The sequence below is a fragment of the Vigna unguiculata genome, chromosome 7, assembly GCF_037176805.1.
Source record: "Vigna unguiculata cultivar grain cowpea cultivar isolate G323 ecotype 2 chromosome 7, ASM3717680v1, whole genome shotgun sequence".
NCBI lineage: Eukaryota > Viridiplantae > Streptophyta > Magnoliopsida > Fabales > Fabaceae > Vigna > Vigna unguiculata.
In genome coordinates, this window is record NC_140798.1 from 10825227 (window position 1) to 10850874 (window position 25648).

General features: G+C 37.9%; 2 protein-coding genes across 3 annotated transcripts; both read left to right on the plus strand.

Moving 5' to 3' along the window:
* The first annotated feature begins 8795 nt into the window (after positions 1 to 8795).
* Positions 8796 to 15377, plus strand: PDE149 (integral membrane TerC family protein). 2 transcript variants are annotated; one of them, XM_028082128.2, is made up of 14 exons: positions 8796 to 9171; positions 9263 to 9337; positions 9791 to 9909; positions 10006 to 10082; positions 10496 to 10583; positions 10721 to 10801; positions 10897 to 10953; positions 12312 to 12393; positions 13074 to 13123; positions 13302 to 13358; positions 13439 to 13517; positions 14048 to 14106; positions 14766 to 14823; positions 14905 to 15377. In XM_028082128.2, the coding sequence occupies exons 1-14, from the start codon at positions 9054 to 9056 to the stop codon at positions 14994 to 14996; spliced, it is 1092 nt and encodes a 363-aa protein (XP_027937929.1). In that variant the 5' UTR covers positions 8796 to 9053; the 3' UTR covers positions 14997 to 15377. The 2 variants fall into 2 exon arrangements, with proteins under 2 accessions (XP_027937929.1, XP_027937930.1); XM_028082129.2 differs by lacking the exon at positions 8796 to 9171 and having other exon boundaries at positions 9775 to 9909.
* Positions 15378 to 24794: 9417 nt separating this feature from the next.
* LOC114191153 (uncharacterized) lies at positions 24795 to 25406 on the plus strand. Its single transcript, XM_028080335.1, has one exon. The coding sequence runs from the start codon at positions 24795 to 24797 to the stop codon at positions 25404 to 25406; it is 612 nt and encodes a 203-aa protein (XP_027936136.1).
* Positions 25407 to 25648: the final 242 nt, after the last annotated feature.

The window sequence follows — 25648 nt, forward strand, 5'->3', positions numbered from 1 at the left end:
TATTTATATAAGAGGGAGGTGAAGGAGGGGGGTAGGGAAAGGGTGGAGAGTTGCAGGGGAAGGTTGACAAGCTTGAGGAGGAGAAGGCTGCGTTGGAGAAGGCGAAGGAGAGTTGGGAGGTAGAGAGGAAAAGGTTGATAACATGGAGGGTTCGTTGTTTGGACTCAGAGGAAAAATTGAACAAGAAAATAGGGGAGTGGGAGGAAGATTATGAAGAGTTGAAAGAGAAGTACGATGGTGTCGTGGGAGAGCTTGACGACTTGAAGAATAGTATTATACAAGAACATATCAATGGTTTTGAGAAGGGATTGCGTCAAACGGCTTTTTTCCATCATGATGTGGACGTAACGGATCCAAAGTTCGATGTGAATAAGGACATTATTGACGGGAAGCTAGTCCAGGAGGACGAGGATAGTGCGAATGAGGAGGTGGAGGAGAAGGCGGCAGAGGAGGAGAAGAAGGCGGGCGATTCCGAGGAGGTGGCACCTGTCGTAGCAGAATAGGATTTTAGTCTTAATTGATTCGAAAATATTATTTGAGCATATGTCTGTAATATTTGGTACATTTCGCTACATTGGTACATGATGTGGACGTAACGGATCCAAAGTTCGATGTGAATAAGGACATTATTGACGGGAAGCTAGTCCAGGAGGACGAGGATAGTGCGAATGAGGAGGTGGAGGAGAAGGCGGCAGAGGAGGAGAAGAAGGCGGGCGATTCCGAGGAGGTGGCACCTGTCGTAGCAGAATAGGATTTTAGTCTTAATTGATTCGAAAATATTATTTGAGCATATGTCTGTAATATTTGGTACATTTCGCTACATTGGTACATTCTTGCACTTGTGTTTAAATGTGATTAAGATTCTGTATGTTATTATGCATGTCGTGTTTTGATGATATGTGGTGTATGTGTGATACGATTGATTGTATGTTAAGGGTGTTCGACCCAAGCTGCTTACTTGTAAGGGTGGGGAACTTAAAATGAATTAAGCACAAGTTAAGGATGTTCGACCCAGGCCGCTTACTTGTGGTAAGGGTGGGGAACTTAAAACGAATTAAGCACAAGTTAAGGGTGTTCGACCCAAGCCGCTTACTTGTGGTAAGGGTGGGGAACTTAAAACGAATTAAGCACAAGTTAAGGGTGTTCGACCCAAGCCGCTTACTTGTGGTAAGGGTGGGGAACTTAAAACGAATTAAGCACAAGTTAAGGGTGTTCGACCCAGGCCGCTTACTTGTGGTAAGGGTGGGGAACTTAAACGAATGAAGCACAAGTTAAGGGTGTTTGACCTAGGCCGCTTACTTGTGGTAAGGGTGAGGAACTTAAAACGAATTAAACACAAGTTAAGGGTGTTCGACCCAGGCCGCTTACTTGTGGTAAGGGTGGGGAACTTAAACGAATTAAGCACAAGTTAAGGGTGTTCGACCCAGGCCACTTTTTTGTGGTAAGGGTGGGGAACTTAAAACGAATTAAGCACAAGTTAAGGGTGTTCGACCTAGGCTGCTTACTTGTTGTAAGGGTGGGGAACTTAAAACGAATGTGAGAGTAAACACGTAGAAAAGTTGTATAGTTGAGAACCCTTCATTTTATTTATTGAATATGGGTGCCTTGTTAAAACCTCCTTGGCCAAAACCCTCCTTAGGGAAAAAAGACCAGGTGAGGAAAAAGAGTACACCCAGGGTAACAAGTGTTCTGCTTAGTGCAACATACATTTAACTGAAATAGAATTTGAGGTGTGATACATTCCAAGTGTTGGGAATCTCTTCCCCAGATAAGTGTTCCAAGCGATAAGCTCCTCCTCCTGCATCTTCGCGTATGCGGTATGGGTCGTCCCAATTGGCGGAGAACTTGTCATCCTTCTTTCTAGCATTGCTGGCCATTCTCCATACTAAGTCCCCGATGGCGAATGATCGTGGGCATAGGTTTGCATTATATTTTCTGGCAGCTCGTTGTTTGGCAGCTAAATTGCGTATCTGGGCTTTTTCTCTGAGTTCGGGTAGAAGGTCGAGATGTATGGCCATGTTTTGGTGGTTGTGGGTTGGGTCGTATAGTTCTCCTCGCAGAGATGGTTTGCCAATTTCAACTGGTATCATGGCGTCTGCACCGTAAACTAGGCTGAATGGGGATTCGTTTGTTGATGATTGAGGGGTGCACCTGTAAGCCCATAGCACTTATACTAATTCTTCGGGCCATCGACCTTTGGCGGTATCTAATCTTTTGCGCAGCTCCACGAGGATAACTTTATTTGCCGCCTCTGCTTGTCCATTGGTTTGTGGATGTTCTACAGAACTTGTGATGTGCTTGATGCCTAGGCCAGTGTAGAACTTGGCTAGCTCTTTGTCAATAAATTGTTGGCCATTGTCTGTGATGATGGTATGTGGAACACCATATCTGCATATGATATCTTTTCAAACAAATTGTTGAACTTGATGGGCCGTGATGGTAGTTAGCGGCTTGGCTTCTATCCATTTGGTGAAGTAATCGACGACTACAATTAGGAATTTCACTTGCCCCTTGCCGGGTGAAAAGGGGCCGAGAATGTTCATTCCCCACTTAGCGAATGGCCACGGGGATAGTATGTAGTGTAGTTGTTCCTGTTTTTGGTGAATAAGGTTGCCATGTTTTCGGCATGGTTTGCACTTTCTGACATAATCCTGGCAGTCTGCTTTTATAGTCGGCCAGAAATATTCGACTCTAAGAATTCTGGTAGCCATGGTGCGTGCGCCGAAATGATAGTCACAAATGCCTTTGTGTAGCTCTTTAATAATATATTGTGCTTGTTCTGCCATGACATACTTGAGAAGGGGTTGGCCGTATCCGCGTTTGTAAAGGTCATCGCCTATCATGGTGTACTTGGCGGCCTTAGCCAGCCAATTTTTATCCGCATCTTGGGGGGGTTGCCGGTTTTGAGGTACTAGATATAGGGGGTGGTCCAGTTATGGCTTTGGGAGGGGGTGACGTTGTCAGCTGGGGCGTGGGTTAAATTTTGACAAGTGTGTGTGATGAGGGCGTAGATAGTGTTTGATGTAATAAGGATCGGTGACGGTTTTTTAGCTTGGTGCTGGCCAATTTGGAGAGGATATCGGCTCTGATGTTGTGGGTCCTTGGGATGTGTTCGATGCGGACTTGTTCGAAGGTGGATTGAATGACTGCACGGACCAGATGGTAATACTGTAGAAGGATGGGGTCTTTGATGTGGAACTCGTCATTTAGATGGCCTACAATGAGCATGGAGTCAGTTTTGCACGTTAATTTCTTGACACCTACCTCGCGGGCCAGGGAAAGGCCAGCGAGGATTGCTTCGTACTCGGCTTGGTTATTTGACGTTTTGAAGGCAAAGTGAAGGGATTTTTCAATGAGGATGTCGTTGGGGCCTTCTAAGACGATGCCAGCGCCGACACCTTTTGGACTTGAGGAACCATCTACATGAAGCGTCCACTGGTCCTCTGTGGGTGTGTGCTGGAGGTCGTTGACGAAGTCTAAAAGACACTGGGCTTTAATGGGGCCATGGGGTTCATAGCGGATGTTGAATTCTGACAATTCGACGGCCCATGAAGACATGCGTCCGGCTAGGTCTGGTTTTTGCAATATCTTTTGGATTGGGTAGTCGATTTTAACGGTTATGCTGTGGTTTTGGAAGTATTGACGTAGGCGGCGTGCTGCGTGGACCAAAGATAAGGCCAACTTCTCTACCATTTGATATCTGGTCTCAGAGTCTTGCAGCGTTCTGCTCACAAAATAGACAGGGTGCTGCGTGCCTTTTATTTCTTGGACAAGCGTAGCGCTGACGGTGTAGTCGGTGGCTGTGATGTATACGAGTAGGGGTTGATGGGTGTCTGGCTTGTGGAGGATAGGTGGAGAAGTTAGGGTTGTTTTCAGTTTTTGGAAGATTTGTTCACAATCATCAGTCCACATGAACCAAGTGGAATTTTTTAAGAGTTGGACTATGGGTTGGGTTTGTTCGACTAGTTTGGGTAGGAAGCGGGAAATGGCTGTGAGACGGCCTATAAGACGTTGGACCTCCTTGATAGTAGTGGGGCTGCGTATCTCGATGATGGCCTTGCATTTTTCGGGATTGGCTTCTATGCCGCGCTGGGTCAACACAAAACCAAGGAATTTACCCCGGTCAACGCCGAATACACACTTGTCTGGATTGAGGCGAAGGTTATTGGCGTAGTGCATAGAAGACTGTTGATAGGTCCTCGGCATGTTGGCGATGACTTGGAGACTTGACAATCATGTCGTCAACGTATACTTCGACATATTGTCCCATTAGATGACTGAAAACCTTGTCCATCAACCGTTGGTAAGTTGCTCCAGCGTTTTTGAGACCAAAAGGCATGACCTTATAGAAGTAGTTGGCATCGTCCGTGATGAAGGCAGTTTTGTGTATGTCAGATGAGGCCATGTGAATTTGGTTGTACCCGGAATATGCATCCAAAAAACTGAGCACCTTGTTTCTTGCCGCGTCATCAACGAGGCGATCGATGTTGGGTAAGGGGTAGGCATCGCGAGGGCAAGCTTTGTTTAGATCTGTGTAGTCTACACACATCCGCCATTTGCCATTGGCTTTCTTCACCAAGACAACATTAGAAAGCCAAGTGGTGTATTGAGCTTCTTCTATGAAGCCTGCGTTTAGTAACTTATCGGCTTCGACCTTAGTTGCTAACCGATGTTCTTTGCCCAGTTTGCGTTTTTTCTGGGATATGTAGCGAGCTTCTTTATAGATGGATAATTTGTGGGATGCCACTAAGGGGTCCACCCAGGGAGGTCAGCGGCTGACCAGGCGAAAAGATCTATGTTGTTGAGGAGAATGGGTGTGATGATGGCACACTCGTCAGAGTTCAAACCGGTGCCTAGGTTGATAGAGCGTCCTTGGGAAGCTCCAAAGGGGAGGTCTCCTCAACCGGTTCCAGACGGACGTCCTGGCCTACTCTGGGGTCCAGGTCTTCACCTGACAGTGCGATGCCGGAGCCAGGTGGTCGCTCAATGTGGTTGGTTTGTTGAATAGGGAGTTGTAGGCGCAGGCTAGCCATGTAGCATTCGCGTGCCAAGCGTTGGTCGCAGTGGATGGTAAGGATGTCACCTGAGGGAGAAGGGAACTTCATGGCCAAGTGGGGGGTGGAAATGACAACGCCAAGGGTGTTGAGGGAAGGACGACCTAGGAGGACGTTGTAGGATGTTGGCGCGTCGACGATGAGGAAGCGGATTGGGATGGTTTTGGTTTGGGTTCCCTCACGAAAGATGGTGTGGAGGTCGATCTAGCCGCGGATGGAAACTTGTTCGCCAGAGAAGCCGTATATTGGTTCATCATAGGGGACCATAGCGGTGTCCGGAAGTTGGAGTTTTTGGTAGGTGGCCCAGTAGAGGATGTCAACAGAGCTGCCTTGGTCCACAAGGACTTTCTTAACAACGTAGTTTTCGATTTCAACCGTGATGACCATGGGGTCATCTTGTTGGTGGTCGAGGCCATGAAAGTCGTCATCTGTGAAGATGATGGGAGGCATGCGGCGCCTGTGGTGGAAATGGGTGATATGGTTGATGGATTGGATATGAAAGAGGTATTTCTTTCTGGCAGAAGAGGTGGATCCTCCACTAGCGAAGCCACCAGAGATGGTGTTGATGGTGCCACGTAGGGGAGGGTCGATGGGGGTGATGTTGGTGCGGGCCGGTTCGGGTTCTTGGTTGGTGGGTTGGTGGGGGCATCTGTCATGACGGAAGTCATGTGGAGGGCGTCTATGGTCAGATCGAGGGGGGTTGCGGGATCGAGAGGAAGAGGAATGGTCATCTCTGCGGATGAAGCGGCGAAAGTGGCCAGCACGGACCAGTTCTTCTATTTTATCCTGGAGTGCTTTGCATTCTTCTGTAGTTTGGCCATGGTTGCGGTGGTAGCGGCAATATTTGGTCATCTCAGCGTTGGGAGGTGTGGTTGTCTTGCGTGGTGGGGGGATTAGGTCAGCTTGTAGTGCCTCATCGAGGATGCGGGAGCGGGCTACGGTAAGAGGGGCATATATGGTGAAGCGAGGTTGGCAGGGCTCGCGTGGGCAGGCATCAGGGCGTGGGTTAGGTTGTGGGGTAGGGTTGGCGGTGGTGGTTGCATAGTCATTGCAGAATTTGGTGTGGAGGGTTTGCATTTCCTCCATGCGGACATAATCGGTTGCACGCAATTTGAGTTCGTGCATAGAGGCGGGTGGGTGGAGGTAGACGTTGTTGGCGAAGGGGCCGGGTTGTAGGGTGAGGGCCATGCATTGGAGGATCATCTCCTGGTTGAGGTGTGGTGTGCGAAGAGCTGCCTTACTGAAGCGATCTATGAACGCCCTAAGGGGTTCGCCTGGTTCCTGTCTAATGCCTAGGAGGGAGATTGTGGTAGTTTGGTGTGGGCGGCTGCCGGCAAAATGGGTGGAGAACATGTGAGAAAGAACGTCGAAACTGTCAATGGAGTAAGGTGGAAGGGTTATGAACCATTCCAGGGCTGGGCCCTTGAGGGTGGTGGGGAAGGCTTTGCAGAATACTGTGTCTTGGGACGTGTACAGGGCGACATGGGTGATGTAGACGTTGAGGTGCTCATCAGGGTCGGTTTCGCCAATATAGCGGTGTAGGGTGAAGGGTTCCCACTAGGTAGGAAGAGGGGTGTTGGCGATGAAGTCGGTGAATGACGTCTGGGCTGGTGGGGAGGGAGCAGATGCGGTGGGACGGGGTGGTTGATCATAGCGGGGAAGGTGGAGGTAAGGTTGTGAGGGAGGATGTGGGTTGTTGGAAGGTATTGTGGGTTGTATGGTGGAACATGTGTGGTGTGTAGGGTGGTGGGTATGTTGTAGGGGATCTGGGTGGTAGGGAGGGTAGCGGCAGGGGTTGGGGGTGCGGTAAGCCCTGGTTGAGCAGATGGGAAGTGATTGGGATGGGTGGAGGGCATGGGTGTTTGTTGAGTGGTGGTGAAGGTATGAGGAGTGAGGTTATATTCGCTTTCTTCCTCTGTGGGTTGGAAGGTCGGGGACCTTGCAGCTTCAGAGGCTTCCTTGGCTTTTCCCTTCAGGTTGGGATCAGCTTCGATCTTTCGCCTAAGGCGAGAGTTCTCTTGTCGTAGCGCCTCCATCTCGTTAGGCGCTGCGTTTCTTCAAATCTGTAGCTCTTGTTGCATCTTCGCTTGGCCGTCTAGGATGGCGGCCAGGTCAGGGGTGATGCCAGCAGGTTCTGAGGGACCAGCATCCGCCTGCTTGTTCACTCCAGCTTTGCTATGGGTTGAAACCATCTTCAGAGAAAAGCGGGTACTAAAGGTGTTCGTCTCGTGCCCCACGGTGGGCGCCAATTGTTCCTGCAGAGAACAAATAAGATGAGTTAGGCACAAGCGTCACCTTACCATGTAGTTCGTTATCTCCTCAGTTGGCCTCTTCCCGGTTGGTACATGTCAGCTTGAACCCAGGAGGGGTTACCTGCAGAAGAGACTTCGAAGCTCGAGTAAGTCAAAGCTCTCAGAAGGTCAAATATGTGATTAATGAATGCGTACGTTTAATTATTGGGGTCCACGTCTATTTATAGAGCATTAATTATGTTTGGTTATTCTATGGGTCGGGCCTTGGCTTGGGCTTTGACTGTATGTGGGCCTGGGCCCTAGCCCAGGCCCTTAGGATTTATTGAACGCTGGGGGTTTTCATTATACTGAGTTTATTGGAGTGGTCAGCCTAGGCTTTAATCTTACCGGGTCTGCTGGAGTAGCCGGCCTAGGCCGGCTACTTACCTTGGCGGCTTATGTTGGTTATATGAGGTGCAGGTTGTTCCTCTAGATGTTTAGGTTAGAACTGGTACAAGTTAGGCTGACTCGGCCTAAGCTGAGTACTTGGCTACCTTAGTATATGCATTGTTTACTTATTTGGTCGAGTTTGTCTAGGTGTGGTACAACAGTTGTAATCATTTACTATAAACCAGGCATGCGTAATCTCAGTTGGAAAGGAAAGAATTGATCCTTGACAGTTATGGTATGTTGTTAATAGAGCATATCAGCATTGATGAAGGGAATAAAAACGGTCCGCGAATAATAATGATAAGATTGCGGAATGAATAATATAAATTAGGGTCAAGCGACTACAGAGAGGTATAGGTATGCTTTTCTCACTTTCTTACATACATCTCATATTAACTCACTATTTAACTTAAGCGTCACTCCATCTCCACCTCTAGAGTTCATGCAGCAAGCAGTCTTAAGAAGAATCCAGAGAGGAGCGGAAGGAGGATCAACACAAAATTCTTGAGATCACTCGGTTTCATACAAAAACAAATACATTAATAAAAACAAACAACTAAATAGTCAAATTTCAAAACTCAAATATATTTGATTTTTCGTCATAGGACTATGACTCAATATTCGGAATAAATAAAAAAAAGTCAACGACACAAAATTTTATTCTGTTTTCCTTTAAAGTGAATTAATAAACTCAAGAAAAGGTATACTATAAAAGAAAATAAACATATATTTATTTTTTATTTGTAAGAACAATTAATCTAAAAATCATTTTTCTATTGACTTTGACTCTTATAAAACCATAATGAATTTCACATTTTAGGTAACCAAGCACTTTTCACTTTCTTTTACATGTAAAAAAGCATTTTTATTTGTTTTACGGCACACGAATAATGAACTTTGAAATAAGCTAAAATTTATATTTTCTTCTGTAATTAGTTACCTACTTAAAGTAAATGGTAACCTTCTTAATAATTATTTAATTTTCCTCTATCATGAACTTTCTTAAAATATTACACAATAATATTTGTAGATCTTTGTTAAAACAAAGCGGTGACCACACTTCATCGAAACACAAACACTACACAAACGAGACAGAAACAATAACTTATCCCTTTCACAATTCTGGTCGAAACAAAGCTGTGGGAGAAGAGCACCACACCAGAGATTCCTCCCTAGATTCCTTCTCTCTCTCCCTCTCTCTCTTTCTCTCTCTCTCTCTCTCTCCCTCTCTCTCTCTCCAACTTTGGTTTCATTGTTGTGTTGTGTGGAAACTTGTGTTGAACCCACCAAGAAGTGACCCAAACCCAACCCCAAAGATATGAGATTGGCCTCTGTTGCTCACAACGGCGTCCGAATTCCATTGAAGTTGGATTACATTCGCAGGCTTTCACACTCTGCTCATGCACTTCACCATCCCATCTCTTCCTTTTGTTCAGGTCTGCTGCTACTCTCTCTTTCTCTCTTTTCTCTTACCTCAAACCCAAACGTGTCACTCATATCATTCGGGGTTTTCTTTTTGTGTGGCAGTGTACCATCATCGACCTCCTCACCCTGCTCCCCTTTTAATCTCAAGACGAATTGGGCAAGACAATTATGCCTCAGGTGATGACCCCATCATTCAGAACAAGGAAATTTGTTTGCTTTGTTTGCTTCTTCTTATATTCACCTTATTAAAAAATTTGGGGTGTGTTTGATTTCTATTTGGTTTTAGTTTTCGAAATGCTAGTAAAGAATACTGCCCATATAATAGTTTGGAGATGAGGAAGCATCACCGTGTTTTGGTGTTTAAAGCATTTGTTTCCATGATGATTTTCAAAATTTAATAGATTTTGAATAATAGTTTGGAAAACAGCTTTTAAAACCACAAAAGGAACAGGGAATCAAGCATGCCCTTGTTCACTTCAAATTATGTATAGAAATCCAGTTTTGTTGTAGTTATACTCCCATGTTGAAGTTCGAGGCTAAACTATTCATTTCTGATCCGTGTATTATATATATAATATATAATTTCTCTCTCTCTAAATAATTGTAAGTGTTAGTCGTATGAATTTTCAGAGGTAAAGAGGATTAGTGCTCAACCAAAGGATGACATTGGCAACATTGACAAATCTCCTATTCAGGAATCTCTAGCGAATGAAGATTACAATTCCTCCATTAGAAATGTAGCCTTATGGGTGGGCACACCTCTACTATGTCTTTACTTATTTCTTTTACAATTTCTCTTGTTGTTTAGAATTGAAATTACATTAGTTGTGTAAAATTTCTTGTAGGTCGGCGCTGCGGTGGCATTTGGTGTTGGTTTGGGTTTTAAAGAAGGTTTTGAGAAATCATCGGAATTCTTTGCTGGGTACGCAGAATAATTTAATTTCGTTATCAACTAGAAAGTTGGTCCAATTTTACAGTGCTCGAGTAATTGAGGTTCTGGATGAGTCAAAGTTTGATATTATGCAAAGTTTCTTGAAGATTACTTATCATATAGGGTGTTTCAGATGCCTTCATCTCTCTCTCCCTCTCTCTTTTCAATATGTTTCTCCTGTTCCTCTATATATATGCCCTCTGAGTAGTATATATTCTAGAGATTGATCAAACACCGATGTTTGAAGTTATAGTACATTGGATGCTTATTTTGGTATTTATGAACTCTAACTCTATAGTTTGAACCTTGCTGGCACCACTTCTTTTCTCTCTCTGGTGTGTTTTCACTTTCCTGAGTCATGTACTTACTGGAAAGATGGCCATTGACTTTTATGTATTTCTTAGGTACATATTGGAGCAAAGTCTTTCTGTAGATAATCTCTTTGTCTTTGTTCTGATATTCAATTACTTCAAAGTGCCGGTTACATATCAGGTGATGTATAGGACTTGTCGAGCGTAAACTATGAGCAATTTCAACTTCTTGTTTTAATGGTTCTCGGATTATGAAATTTTAATGTTACTATAAAAATAAATAATTGGTCATTTTTCCTTTACCTATTGAACTGACAGAATCGTGTGCTCTCCTATGGTATTGCTGGAGCAGTTGTCTTTCGTCTGACATTAATACTTATTGGAACAGCCACCCTTCAGGTGTGTTTCATGATGGATATATTTTCCGTATTTAACTATTTTCAGTGACTTTCATACTTGTTGCTGATCATCTTGTTCATTTATCATGAAATTAGAGATTTGAAGAAGTCAACCTTCTCTTGGCCGCAATATTACTCTACTCCTCATTTAAGGTGATGTTCACAGTATTTGAAATTTAGATCCCATATATCGATCCCTTATAACACCATCCATGTTCATGTTTGATAAAGACCCGTTTTAAGAATTAGCAAATATGGTGTTGTGGTGATTAAGAAAGCTCAATGAATATTCTCACTAGACATTAAGATAAAAATGTTATCGAGATGTGAAGGTTCAATTCAAGGAGCTCAAGAGAAGAAGAGAAGGTCACTTGATTCAAGAAACAAAAACAAGAACATAAGGAAATATAAATGGCCGAACAGAAAATGACATGCAAGTAACCAAAATAGAAGAAATTTGGTAAAAGACAGAAGACAAGAAGAGGGGAGGGGAGCTCAATGGTGATGGCACGCCACTTAAGGGGCACAAGGCTCACCATACTCAAGATTAGTGGTGTATGCTGCCACTTGAGAGCTATTCTCAACTTAAGACAGAGAAAGAAGACACTCCTAGAAAAGCTTCTCACAAAGTGGTCAAATATAAGTGTATATCTTCAAAATGTTCAACCCTTTCAAAAGTTTAAGACAGCCCTTCTTATAGGTATGGAAAAGGGCCTATTTGCAAAACAATAAAGTTCAAGATAAAGGTGCAATAACACTAAACCTAAGGCTACGAGAAACTAGGTCTAAAGGAGGTGTCTTGAAAAAGGAGACAACCCTAGCTTGGTCTCCAAGCCTTCCAAATGTGTGGCCTTGACCTTCTTCTAGAAGGTCAACCTTGCTCTCCACTACTCACTCCATGCCATGCCATGATTGGTTCCAAGACCAAGGCTCTCCTCCACTCCAAGTAGTACAATCTTCCTCCTATATAGCATAAGCTTAACGTACAAAACAAACAAGTAAAAGAGTCAACATGTCAACTTAAGTTAACTCAACTATGGTTAATAAGTCAACCAAAGTGAAGTCAACTTAGGAAAAGTCAACATAAAGTAATAGAAAATAAGGACAAAAAAGAATGGTTAGAGGCTTCCCCTCTAGTCATGCTTCTAGTAACTCTCCTTGGAAGGTCCTCCATTGCTTCTCAATGAGTCATGGACCCATCCGTGTTTGTCAAGGAAACATGATCCTTAATAGCTTAGGATATTAGACAAAAGGACATGAATATTGATATTATGCAACGATTAAAGAATATTCCCAATTTATAATTACTTCTAAAATTCAGTTTAATTATGAAGGAATGGGAATCATGGGGATCACAAACAAATCATCTAAAATATTAAACTTTTAGATGGAATCACCAGAGTATTTTTATCTCTAGCAATATAATATTTTTAAGAGGTTCATACTTCTTGTGGTATTTTCAATTCTATAGACTGGTTTTATTCACAGCATGTTTATTGTTTTGTGAATAGTTGTTTTCCAGTGAAGAAGATGAATCTGACTTATCAGATAACTATGTGGTGAAGACGTGCCAGAAATTTATCCCTGTAACAAGTAATGTTCTCTGATCATGATGTACTTATTCCTCTCCTAGTTCGAGAATTCAATGCTGATTTCTTGGGTATGCTGAAATTGAATTTTTATTCTTACATTTTAAAACAATCACAAGAATTGGTGAAAAGCTTAATCTGACTCAGCTAAAATCCAAAATGGATGTTTTAGTAGAAATGGCTGAGTCAAAGTTTAATTTGCCAATGGTTCAGAAAACTTTAGTTTTTTCTTTTCTTATGGAATTGTCTGCATGTATGTCCTTATAAGTGCAACTCATGTTGTTGGGTAAATGCAAACAGTAATTTTGATTTCACAAGTACTGTGTCATGGAATTGTGAAGAAAGGTATATTCTATTGTAGCTTCCTTCTAGTATAACCTGGAGTATTTTATTAGATTGGGTTGATCCTTTGTCTGCTATTGCAACTACTATCATTTTTGTGGTTGTGGTGTGCTGCATCGTCTTGTCATCACTGACAAATCTTAAGCCAATTGGACTTTTTGAGAACTGTTTTGTGACTTCCGCAATATGATGTTGCAGATTATTGACTTTCTGCCATTTTCCACAATCTACAATTGAGAACATTGCTTTTTCACTTGGCATGCCATTGTCTGCACTGATTCAAGTTTATTTATCTTGTTATCTTTATCATCTAAAATCATACTTCTGGAAAAATTGTTGCAGCGTACTATGATGGAGATCGATTCATAACAAATCTTGGTGGGGTGTGGAAAGTAAGTTGTAAATTACTAATCATCTTTATTTTGATAAATTGTTATTTTTTTTCTCAACATGATTACATTGAACTTTTTACTACATCATCGTTGTTCCTTTTATTTCAGTAAAAAATATTTTTTATGAATTAAATTAATTTGAACTTGATTTCTAACAGGGATCAAACATTTTGGGCAGGCCACCCCGTTGCTTATTACGGTAGCTGTTATTGAGCTCAGTGACATTGCATTTGCAGTAAGTTTTTCTCATCCATCTATTTCATATGGAATGTCTAGTTAAGTTTGCATTGGAATGCTAACTCAGTTTTTGTTTAGGTTGACTCAATACCTGCAGTATTTGGTGTAACGCGGGATCCATTTATAGTCTTTACTTCTAATCTTTTTGCCATTTTGGGTATGTTCTCGTTGCTTACATTCCCCTCATGTATGTCTGAATTTGTTTTCTATAATGTTTTGGAATTGGGATTTGTATTCCTTTACAAACTACAGTTCAAGATTTAAAGGGTAGTTCATCTATTTTATTGGGCAACATACTGTAATATATAATTTTATAACTAAGAATTTGTTGCACATAAACTCTTCTTATCTAACTATATTATATTTGAAAAATAATTTTTTAACAACTAAATTTTGACAATTTTCTCTTGCAATCTGAGGTGTCATTTTCTAAGCAGCTTTCCATTTTTCTATATTCTAAAACCACTTAAAAGATATCATCTCAAATTATAAGAGAAAGTTATTAAAATTTAGTTGTGAAAATATCTTGTCCATTATATTTTCGTACTTCACTGTCCTGTGGAGCGCACAGAGGCAAAATAGTTGTTCTTGTCATAATCTCATCACATGTGTATCTATCTAACAATTATGGGTGCTTTTTCTCATAAGTTGATTTGTATTTAAACCACTGCTATCTGTCATATGTAGGTTTAAGGTCGCTTTACTTAGTAATATCGGAGGGTATGTCTGAGTTGAAATACTTACAGGTAAATATTGACTTTGTCTGTTTTGATATACCTTGGCTGCTGCATAACTTTTTTTCCGTTTACATGTCTATCATTTAACGTCACCATGTGTATAGTTTTGGAACTTGAACTATGGTTCTGATATCATTTCCAATGTACTTTTGGGCTCATGTACTTTGCACATTTAGCAATGCATTTGCAGGATACTAAACACTTTCTTGTACACCCGATGCGGGCTAATTTTTTTTTTGGTTGCACATTGCTCATTGAATTCCTTTTCAGAAACCAAAATTGTTGGTTGTCCGTTTGCTACATCATTGAGAATCTTTAATTCGTGGTTGTTCTGTCAAAGGTTTTGATTCAAAGGTTTACGTGATAATCGGTTTTAACTCTAAATTATGACTCTTAGTAGTTTGTTCAATGTAATAAGTCTTGAAACGAATTATGATTGGTTTGTAACATCTATGTCATATATCTATTAATCTAGTATTTTACTCTCAAGTTCATAGAAGGGCGTCCCAACAGAATTTAAGCTCAGGACAATCTGCTACCTAGAATTTCATTGTCTCCTTACATAGGATAATGCATGCTGCATATTCATTGTTGTGGTATCTTACAATGCTTCTGTTTACTTATACTTCTATCCTTGTTATTGATTTCCAATTTTTGGTTTTGTCTAGCCCTCCATTGCTGTTGTTCTGGGATTTATTGGGTTTAAGATGATCCTGGACTATTTTGGTGAGTATACATTGCTTGTCAACTTAATTTATACAAAATTTGCTGTGCTTGGTTTTTCACATATGCTCATTCACTCTTCAGGATTTCATGTCTCCACAGAGGCATCTCTTGGTTTTGTAGCCTCAAGTCTTACCATTGGAGTGGTATTAAGTTTGGCTAAGAAGTCTGAGTAACTCAGAAACTCCATTTCAACTCATCATGGATTCATTGAGTGCTTATGTTTACCAAGCAATTGCATCATCATCTCCAATCCCAGACACACCTTCCCCAAAACAATGAAAACAGACCCATCGTTTCTTCTTTTATGTTGAAAACCCTCTAGTGAGAATAATTTGTTTAATACATTGGTGTCATTTGCCAATTGAGGAAAAGTTTGCTGATCATTGATCATTCTGTAAAGTTGATGATCAATGATGAAGCATAATTCTGAGTGTCAGGTATGGATATTAATAGGAAACAATGTGTTATTATATTCATGACTTTTTCTTCATGTATCCTCATGATTACTATTTGCACTAAATGCTAATATTAGAAAGATTAAAATATTCTTTTTAGTGCATTGCGTTATTTCCATTGCTACCATCACCGTTGCTACTGTCATCACTGTTGCTATCTCAAACGACATCTTCATTCTCCATTGTTATTGCACACTTTCAAAGGAGGAAGAAGAGAAGTTTGTTCCAAAAAGCTCGTTGCGGAATACATTTCATGTGTGAAAGTTTATTCTGAAAACTTGTTTTGGAAAGTTCATTCCATAAAGTATCATACATTCCAGAAAGCTTGTTCTAAAAATTCTATTACACAAAGTTCATCCTATAATGCATTTCATGTATTTTGGAAAGTTTGTTCCAGAAATTCTATTCCAAAAATTGTGTTCTAAAATTCATGTTATAGAAATTTAAAAAAGTTTGTTCAGAAAAATTTTCAAAACAAGTAATTCATAAATGACCTCTACGAAAGGTAAAATGTCATCTTAAAAATTAGGGGATGCAATTAGAACTCAGGATGTAGGAAGAAAAAGCCTATATTCGCTCCATATTATTGGCATTGATTTTTTTTAGCAAAGCTCACCCGAGACGAAAATAACAATATTTTTTATTTTTATTTATTTATTTAAAAAATGGGCATTTACTAAGAATTTGTTATCCAAATATTTTTTATAACAAAAACATAGAATTTTATCTCTTTTCATAATTTAGAGTGTTTTTAAAAAATAAAATTAAAATTCATCAAAATAACCACTTTAGTTATGCATGTCTATTTTACCATTCCCATTTTTTTTATTCATCTATTCTATTTAAACTCAAATTTTAATTTTACTTTACAAATTGAAAATACCTATTTACAAAGGTAAAATTAAATTGAAAATGTGAACTTTATTCATACATGAGCTTGAACATGGTCAAACACAAAACCGAGAAGATGAATGGACAACAACTCTATAGCGTCTTCTTTTGTTTAACTCTTTATTGAACATGTTTGTGAAAAAGAAAGATTGACACATATAAATACAACGAGAATGATAAAGCTCTTGTAATTTTTAGCGATCCTCAAGTTTTAATGTTTGAGCAAGAACATTATTTGTATTCATAGTAACCTAAAAGAGTGTTTATCTTCTTGTATATCCATATCGGGATGTTACCCACTTTTGGATAGAAAATCCGTTTATATTTTAGATCACAAACTTAGATTTAATAAAGTTGTTTAGCCAAAAGAGATTGGGTCCAATGAATACTCAAGTCTTAAGAGAAGTGGTTGTGCATTAGTTAAAAGTAATTGTGCCCAAAAAAAGACTCAAATATTAATCAGGAGTGGTTGTGTACAAAGAATACTTTGTTTTTAGTGAGAATAGGTTGTATCTAAAAATTATTTGTTGTTTATTTAGGAGAGGTTGTCTAAAGAATACTTTATCTTAGTCAGGAGGAATTATGTTCAAAAGAATACTCTATGTTTAAGAGTGACTGAACCAAAATAATACTTGGACTTAGTTAGAAGTTGATAGTCCAAATAATACTTGCTTAGTAATAATACTTGGATTTAGTTAGAAGTTGATATCCAAATAATACTTGCTTTGTACCTTATACCATTAACCTATCTTGGTAAACATTTATCATGTTAATTAAGAATTTGATGCGAATATGAAAATACCCCGTGTAAATTTCTTTCAACTTTTATTTTTTTATATTGTGTGTTATTATATGTAACTAATCTAAGAAGGAGAATTTTGAGAAAGCGTGCTTTGAAAAGTAATTTAGAAAGTGTGTTTGTCAACTTGAAGTTGCATATGATGATTTTTTGTCAAACACAATTCTTTAAAAAACTTGTTTGACAATGCATTTGTCAAATATAAACTTTGTTTATTTGCATTTAACATACAAAACTTTGCAAAACTTTCTGAAATAATTAAATACACAATTCGATCATCATTTATTACGGGTTTTTCTTGTTTTCCACGTCAAACAATAAGAACATCCTCAACAATAAAAACAAGACCTTAGCAATAACACAATTGACATAAACAGAAAAATCTAGAAACAAACATTATCATCTCTTCATTCAAATTATTAGAAATAATATATAGTGAACTTTAATTTTAGGTTAGTTTTCAAAACTCAAAATCGTGTATTTTCTACCTTTGAAACTGTAACGTCCCATTTAATTATTAAACGAAATTAAAGGAAACGTCACGCAAACGGTAGTGCAATAGTGTAGTCTTGGGGTCCTTAACCCAACTCCTACAACCTAGGCGCACCATGATGCCAACGGAAACCAGATACAAGTCTAATAGAGAGTGTAGGGTAGAAATACATAAAGCGATACATGGGCCGTAGCCCTAAAGAAAACATGAAGAAAATAACTCCAGTCCAGATGGTTAAGCAGCGGAATCACCATTCCCTTGTTGGCCACGAGAACCTCGCCCATCTGCTCCCATCAATCAAATTGATGATCATCGCAAGAAAGAACAAGCACATACAATACAACCATACAACAAAACGGGTAAGCTAGAGCCAATAACATATTCATCATACAGTCAATTATATTTTCACCATCCCATATCCATACAACCAAGCATGTCATGACTCTTCATTCAATACACTACGACTCGACTCGACTCATCCGGATACGTATAACCTAGTCGGATTCAGCGGATGCTTGCACTTGTGGTGGATACCTCTGTTATGTGTTACAAGTGTTACGATGGATCAATTTTCCCTCACCACAAGGTTAGCCCTTAATGAATTTCAGGCCTCCTGCTACTCTCACCACAGGAGTCAATCCGCTCTAGGTGAGACTAACTGACTCCTCAGAGTGTCAGGATGCAACCTTACCTTGAATCCTTACATGGTTATACAGATGGGGCACTACCATGAACACCCACTACCAGGGGCCATGGAATTACGTCCCGACCACTGAAGCGCGACCCTGAAAGCCTCACCTAAAGACCCCCAAGGAATTATGCACTGACGCAGACAAAATACGATCATACAATCAAATAATATTCACCATGCAAAGATACCCTCATTATATCAACCTTTAAAGTCGTTACCTTTCAATTTCCAGATTCAACCCATTCCAACTCATCATAACCCATCCATGCTCATAGGATTTTAATTCATCACATTTTCATGCCACTTTAACAATGACCCACTCACTTAGTTCACATGCTAACTTTCATACCAAACCCATCATTTATAATTCATGAATCATGTTACATGCACCACATACTCCATTATATACATATCACTCATCATACATTCATACCCACCCAAAGCAGATCATCCAGAAATAAACAAACATCCAATCACAACACTGTCTCGCCCAACACCTCGCTCAGGCAAGACAGTCTCGCTCAGGCGAGTCCTCCCTTCCGCCTAGGCGAGGGCACAAAACAGGAACAGGAACAACGCGAGATCTCGCTTAGGCGAGACCCCTCTCGCCTGGGCGAGTTGTCTGCTCGCTCAAAATTAAAGAGTTAGCCGCCTGGGCGACCTTGGGCGAAAAAGGCTTGGGCGAGCCTCCACCAGACTCGCTTAGGCGAGTCCGACTCGCCTGGGCGAGATTACCAGGTCTCGCCCTGGATTCACCTGCAGCAGATACAATTTTCCAAATCCTTCACTCATACGAAATATCCCACACACCACAAATAGCGATTTATCCACACAAACATCCAGCAGGCTCAAACAGATCAAAGGCAACCCAAAAACAGATTAAGGACAACTCAAACTCGAAACCCTAACTTCCCGTACCTGGAGGAAGGGTTAAGGGAAGCCTTGGCGACACGATAGCTAGCACTGTTGTCCTGGGAACGACTAAAGAGCTGGAAAACAGCGGAGAAACAGAACCAAGGGGGATTTAATACGAAGCCTTAACTGGAATAATGCCAAGGAAAATCATACAAGCTAGGAGGGGTACTTATGCGGAGTAGGAACTGAATTTGAGCTAGCTCGAAGTGGACCTTAGGGCAAACCCTAGCAGAGCGTTCTGTGAGGGAGGAGGGAGAGTGACGGCTGCTGAATCTTCTACAAGAGTGCAAAGTGAGGGTTAGGGCAAACTGAAAGGGTTTTATCAATTGGGCCAGCTCTAGGCCCAAACACAAGAGGGCAGCCCTTAACTTTAGGGCAGAAATGGCCAATCAAACTTTGATGGGCCTTACAAAAACTTCATAATAACATGAACTTTCTACATTTAAACTTTAGTTTTAAATTTTAGATTTTTTATTAATACGTATTTCATCTTTTAGGTTGATGATTATTATGCATGCATGAGTGAGAGGTACTGTGATATGCATGTTGAATGTACAGGTATATGGAGAAAGTAATATATTAATCCATGGTTAGTCAATTAACTTATGGGGTGATAATTATATTTGTCATATTGATGTTAATTTGAAACTCAATAAAACAATTAACTAAAGTATACCACTATAATTATTTGGGAACTACTGCGCATGCACTATCATAGACTAATCACTGCCTATGAGATTGAATTCATGCACCTCTATAACACTTGGTTAGGGTGATACTAAAACTCTTCCTTTAATGCTTATATCGAAAACATAATACTTATAACTTTGATATCACTATTTAAACTTAAACAATAAATAATTTTATTATCAAATAAAAAGAAATACAATTTTATTATCAAATAAAAAGAAATATACATTCCACTGTTAACTAAAGATTTACTTTTTGAAAATGTTGAAAGTAACTAAAGAAACTACTCCCAAAAATTATCCAAAACTTTCATCACTAGTGTGCATCTTTCTCAACACCTATGTTACTATGGGTCGGGATAAATTGTGATCATTATAGTCAAAACACAAATATAACACATGTGCTAAAGTAAACGACACAACCTTTAGTTCTTTTTTATCATAATTACATCACACAATATCAAACATTGTCTCATCATAAGATCTCAAACTACCAAAGTCACAAGTTCTCTTAGAATCTCCACCAGTTCTCACATAGAGCTTCCAACTCACACAAAGCTACCAAACACCCTATTCATATGAAACTACTAATTGTTACTCTCACACAAAGTTTCAACCTTTCGTTCACTCAGAACTATTCTCACATAGAGCTTCCATCCACTTGTTTCCACAAACAAGGTTACCTGTTGTGTTGCTCACACATAGCTAAAATTCATACTCACACAAGAATTTACAAAGTCTACTTATATTCACATAAATTTACAAAGAGACTTATAGTGCTCACTACTACTCAGAGATTTATGAAATCCACTCCTGTTCATACAAAGAATAACGAAGTCCATTCCTACTCACAAAAAGATTGACAAAATCCAATCCTGCTCACAGAGATACTAACAAAATCCATCCATGCTCACACAAAAACTAACATGGTCCATCAATGCTCACATAGAGACTTACAAATTGCACAATGTACCCCTTCCCATACAAGGTTTCACACAAACACACAACACCTCTTCGTATACAGGGTTTGTCCCACAAACACATAAACAAGTTTTCCAATAAACCCTGAAATCATAAAAAATCAAAACTTTCAACTCATTCAAGCAAAAAAACAATAAAACCAGAAAACAAGAAAACAAGTTAGTGCCCCTATAGTCGTACATTTATCACACAACACTTCACAAGAAAGAAATAAAGTTACCTTCACTTACCTGAATACATCAAATGCTTAAACTAAACCCTTTAACCTTCACTTTGAACTATATGTCTCTTTTACATATTTTCCTTCAAAATTGTTTCAAAATCACTCAGGTTATCCTTTTTCACTTTCTAACCACTAAAAAGCTTTCAATTTGAGTGCTACAACACTACCTAACTCACCAATTTAGTGTGAAACTCTCAACCTAAAAGTTCAATAATCTTCTAAGGAAATATAAACAAAGAAATAGTTTACAGATATTACTATATTACTGTATTCATAGAATCTAATTTAGTTTATATACCCTTTATAATCACTTTATCTCGTAGGAAATTTGTTTATTATTTTCTTAATTGAAATATTATTCATCAAATCTTATCTCTTAAAAAAAATTAACTAAAATAAATCTCTTAAAAGAATTTTTAAATTTTTTTATCTCTTAAAAAATCTTTAAATAAAATAAATCTTTTAAATACTTATTTTATCTCTTATCAAAATTCTTTAAATAAAATAAATCTTCTAAATTAAATAACTAACAAACTATTTTGTCTCTTATTATAATCTTTTTAAAATAAAATAATTACTAAACCTTCTATTTTTTTACTTAAAATATCCATTTAACATTATTTATTTATTTTCTTAATTATTATAATTTCCAATCCTTCTATGCATCAAATTTGGTGCAATAACCAAGTTACGGTTGACCTTACCTCAAACCCCATGTATTATCAAATATGAATTAAACACTTAACATTCAGTTGTCACTTTTTTCGAGAAGAGTTAGCGGAAAAGCGACAAGTTTATTATGACAGAAAACTAAAATCACAAGATGAGAAATCCCAAAATCAAAACCGGAACAAAAAGCACGTCATGTCAATCTCTCCATAGAATAGACGACAAGCACCCACAAAAAGACCATGACCAAAACCACACAAAGAATGTTCAAAATAAAAGGGGTGGGGGAAAGAAAGCCTAAGAACAAGTCTCTCCATAGACTAGATTACAACCACCCACAAAGAATGTTCAAATTAAAGTTCATTTCAACAAAATACACCAAATATGTAGGTTGTACAAATTAGGAATTAGAATCATTATGTTACGGACAATTGTAAAAACTAAATATGTCATTATTATTATTATTATTATTATTATTATTATTATTATCAAAATCAATTTTTTACTTTCTAACATTTATTGCAAAAGTTTAGTTGAAATAGAGGTAAGGCAAGGCATAACTCATTTCCTTACCACACATCCAAGAGTGTACCCCAAAATATGGCTTCGGATTTCCTCAATTCCTTCACTAGTTCGATGATAAGAACCTAAAGGAAAATATGATCTTGGAGAGTTAATAAAAGGTAAAAAGACAATAGAATGTAACGGTAGATGAACTTTGCATTAATCAATTGTAAGGACATTTTGGATATCATGGCAATTTTGATCAATTCTATATAATTCTTAGATGAATTTCCATATGACCTTTTCCGTACGTTTTTTAAATAATTTTTGAATGACTTTTCTTCTAAGCTTATATATTATGTTTAACGTCTTTAAAATTTTGAAGTTGTACTCGATTTTACTGATACAATTATTTTTTCGGACACTTATACAATCATGCTTTGGACACTATTTTTTACTTGGATGCTTAAATTATTCTCTAAATTTCTTGAGATTTAAAACAATTAAACTATTCTCGAATTTTCCTAAGGTAACGTTAATGTTCAAATTTATTGAGTAATCACATTTTTTAATGTTCATGCTTGAATTTATCGAGTACTAGCTTTTCATATGCTCATACTTGGATTACCGAGTAACCACGTTTTCATTCGCTCATGTTCAAATTTATCAAGTAGTCCCATCTTGTAATTATTCATAGTTTATCTGTTGTAAATATTTGCAATGTTTATCATTATATGTTTATAGCGTTTATTCTTTGTAACTCTTTATCATCTTCTTGTCGTATTTAATTTATAGTATTTGTTTAATTCAATCACTTTAGTGCTTTAATTCCATTTATGTTGTATGAAACCATAATTCCTCATGTTGTATTAAATCATAATTCCTCCAAGTTTAATTTGTCAAAGAAAGAAAATAAAAGTGCTTTTAGGAATTCAACATATATTAACTGGGGTAGTAGATTCTTAAAGGGGAAACCTAATACTTTAAAGTGTCAATCATACCTAAGAGTTTTAGGTAACTACTAAATTTAGATCAAACCACTAAGTAGGGTTGAGCAACAGTCGAGTTAGGCTAGATTCCGCCCAACACGATTAACCAGCACAATTTAAAATGGGGGTTTCTTCCTGCATCTCCAATATTTCTTCTGCACCTCCAAATATTCATGTTCTTTCATTTATGCCTTTAGAAAATTAAATAAATAAAAAAATTTAATTAGGTAGACGCAATAATTAAACAATTATGAATGGCAGAGTTAGTTGGCTGCCTGAATTAATTACCAGCAGTGTCTTTTATATACCCTGCACCCCTCTTCTTTCAGTTTCACTTACACTTTCACTTTCACTTTTTCACTTGTTTGTTGGTGGTTGAAGTGTGAATTTTTCAGTCGAGGGTCCACTCCTATTTCTATTTCACCATTTGCTTCATTTCTTCTCAGAAAAAGGTACGCACATTAGAATAGAAGTTTATATTTGATAAATTTATGTGTGAGATAAATGTTATGCTGCGTTTTTAATATTTCATTCTTACATTTTACGGAAGTCATTCTTATTTACGGAAGTCATTTTTATTTACGGAAGTGTCATGCAGAAGTCAAGTTATTATTTCCATACACGGAAGTCGACTTCCGGAAGTGTATATGTAAAACGGAAGTCGACTTCCGAAAGACAAGTGAAATTTTATGGAAATCAATTTTTTTTTCGTTCTACGGAAGTCGACTTCCGAAAATGTATGTGTGAAACGGAAGTCGACTTTTGGAAGTGTATGATTAAATCGAAAGTGGACTTCCGGTGAAATGAAATTTTTTTAGTATTACAGAAGTGGACTTCCGGTCTTTTAAGTGAATTTTTCGCCCGGAAGTCGAGTTCCGAAGAGTAATTTTTTTTGTTTGGTAAGTAGTGTGGTGAGTAAATTTTTTCCACTTCCGTAGTAAGCGGTTTATCTTGTTTTTCACTTTTTCCACTTCCGATGCTTTCTATGTTCTACCATGCTTTTTTTTTTCACTTTTCGACTTCCGTAGGTCTTTTAGACTAAGCTTTGTTTTTTCTTTTATTTTTTTTCAGTTTTCCACTTCCGTAGATGCCTTTACATTAAGTTTTCTTTTTTCTTTTCTCTCTTACTTTTCTACTTCCGTAGATGCTTTTAGACTTAGTGATATTTTGATTTAGTTTTATTTTGTAATTTATAATTTTGTTAGTGATATTTTAATTTAGTTTTATTTTGTAATTTATAATTTTGTTAGGGTTTGAATAATAATTTATGTTTTATTTATTATTTATTTATATTATTTATTTAAATTTTATTTACATGAATATTTATTTTTTGTTTATATTATTTATTTAACTTTTATTTACATGAATATTTATTTTTTGTTTATATATTTTTTATTGTTATATTTTTGTGTGTTTTAATTATTATTTGTTTAAGTTTACTATTTATTTATTGTGTGTTTGTTTTATATTTTTGAATGAATATTTTTATTTTTTATTGATTTAATTTTATTTATTTTGATTTTTTTATGGTTGAGTGTTTATGTATTCTTTATTTTTTTATATTTATTTAATTGTTTGAGGACTATTTTATTTTATTTTTATATTTATTTTATTTTGTAAAAAGTGGTATTGATTACTAATGTTAGATTATAGGTGGTTAAAGTTATCTAAGATGGATGATCTCCCTTTAACTTTCATGGATTCACAAGTAAATTCGAGTTTCATCTCAGATTTCTCTTCTTTTATAAATGAGATGAGTGATGATACAAATAATTTTACGACTGATCAGATATTTTCAACACGAGATGAGTTGATTCAGTGGGTTCGAGGGATAACATTTCATCTTGGTTTTGTTATTGTCACTATCAGATCTGACAAAGCTATTGGTCAACCTGGGAGGAAAACGTATGTATTGTTAGGCTGTGAAAGGGGTGGTAAGTATAGGAAGTATAAATCTGATGTTCAACCTAGTGTCTCTGGCACAAGAAAATGTGATTGTCCATTTAAACTCAAAGGCAAACCAATTAGTAATGGAGATGATTGGATGTTGAAGGTAATGTGTGGATATCATAACCATGATGTGTCTCATACACTAGTTGGTCACCCATTTGCTGGGAGGTTAAAATCTTCTGAACAATCCTTGCTTGTTGACATGTCTAAGAGTCAAGTCAAGCCAGCAAATATTCTACTCACTCTGAAAGAAAATAGTGAGTGTAATGTCACAACGATAAAGCAAATTTATAATGCAAGATACACTTATAAACCACTTATAAACGATCGTTGAGAGGTTCAAGAACTGAATTACAACACTTGATGATGTTGTTAGATCGTGATAATTACATCCATTGGAGTAGATGTCAAGAAGAATATGAAGTGGTTAGTGATCTGTTTTGAACACATCCTGATTCTGTTAAATTGTTGAATGCATTTAATTATTTAAAATTATAATTATTTAAATTTATATTTACTCAATAATAAAATTAATTAAAATTTAAATTATTCAAAATCATAAATAACCAAAATTTT

Excerpts from the sequence above, each read along its gene's own strand:
- PDE149 (XM_028082128.2), top strand. The coding sequence starts at position 9,054 with ATGAGATTGGCCTCTGTTGCTCACAACGGCGTCCGAATTCCATTGAAG. Across the intron at positions 10,802-10,896 it reads TTGGAACAGCCACCCTTCAG|AGATTTGAAGAAGTCAACCT; the intron begins GTGTGTTTCATG and ends TCATGAAATTAG. Across the intron at positions 14,824-14,904 it reads GATGATCCTGGACTATTTTG|GATTTCATGTCTCCACAGAG; the intron begins GTGAGTATACAT and ends TTCACTCTTCAG.
- LOC114191153 (XM_028080335.1), top strand. The coding sequence starts at position 24,795 with ATGGATGATCTCCCTTTAACTTTCATGGATTCACAAGTAAATTCGAGT.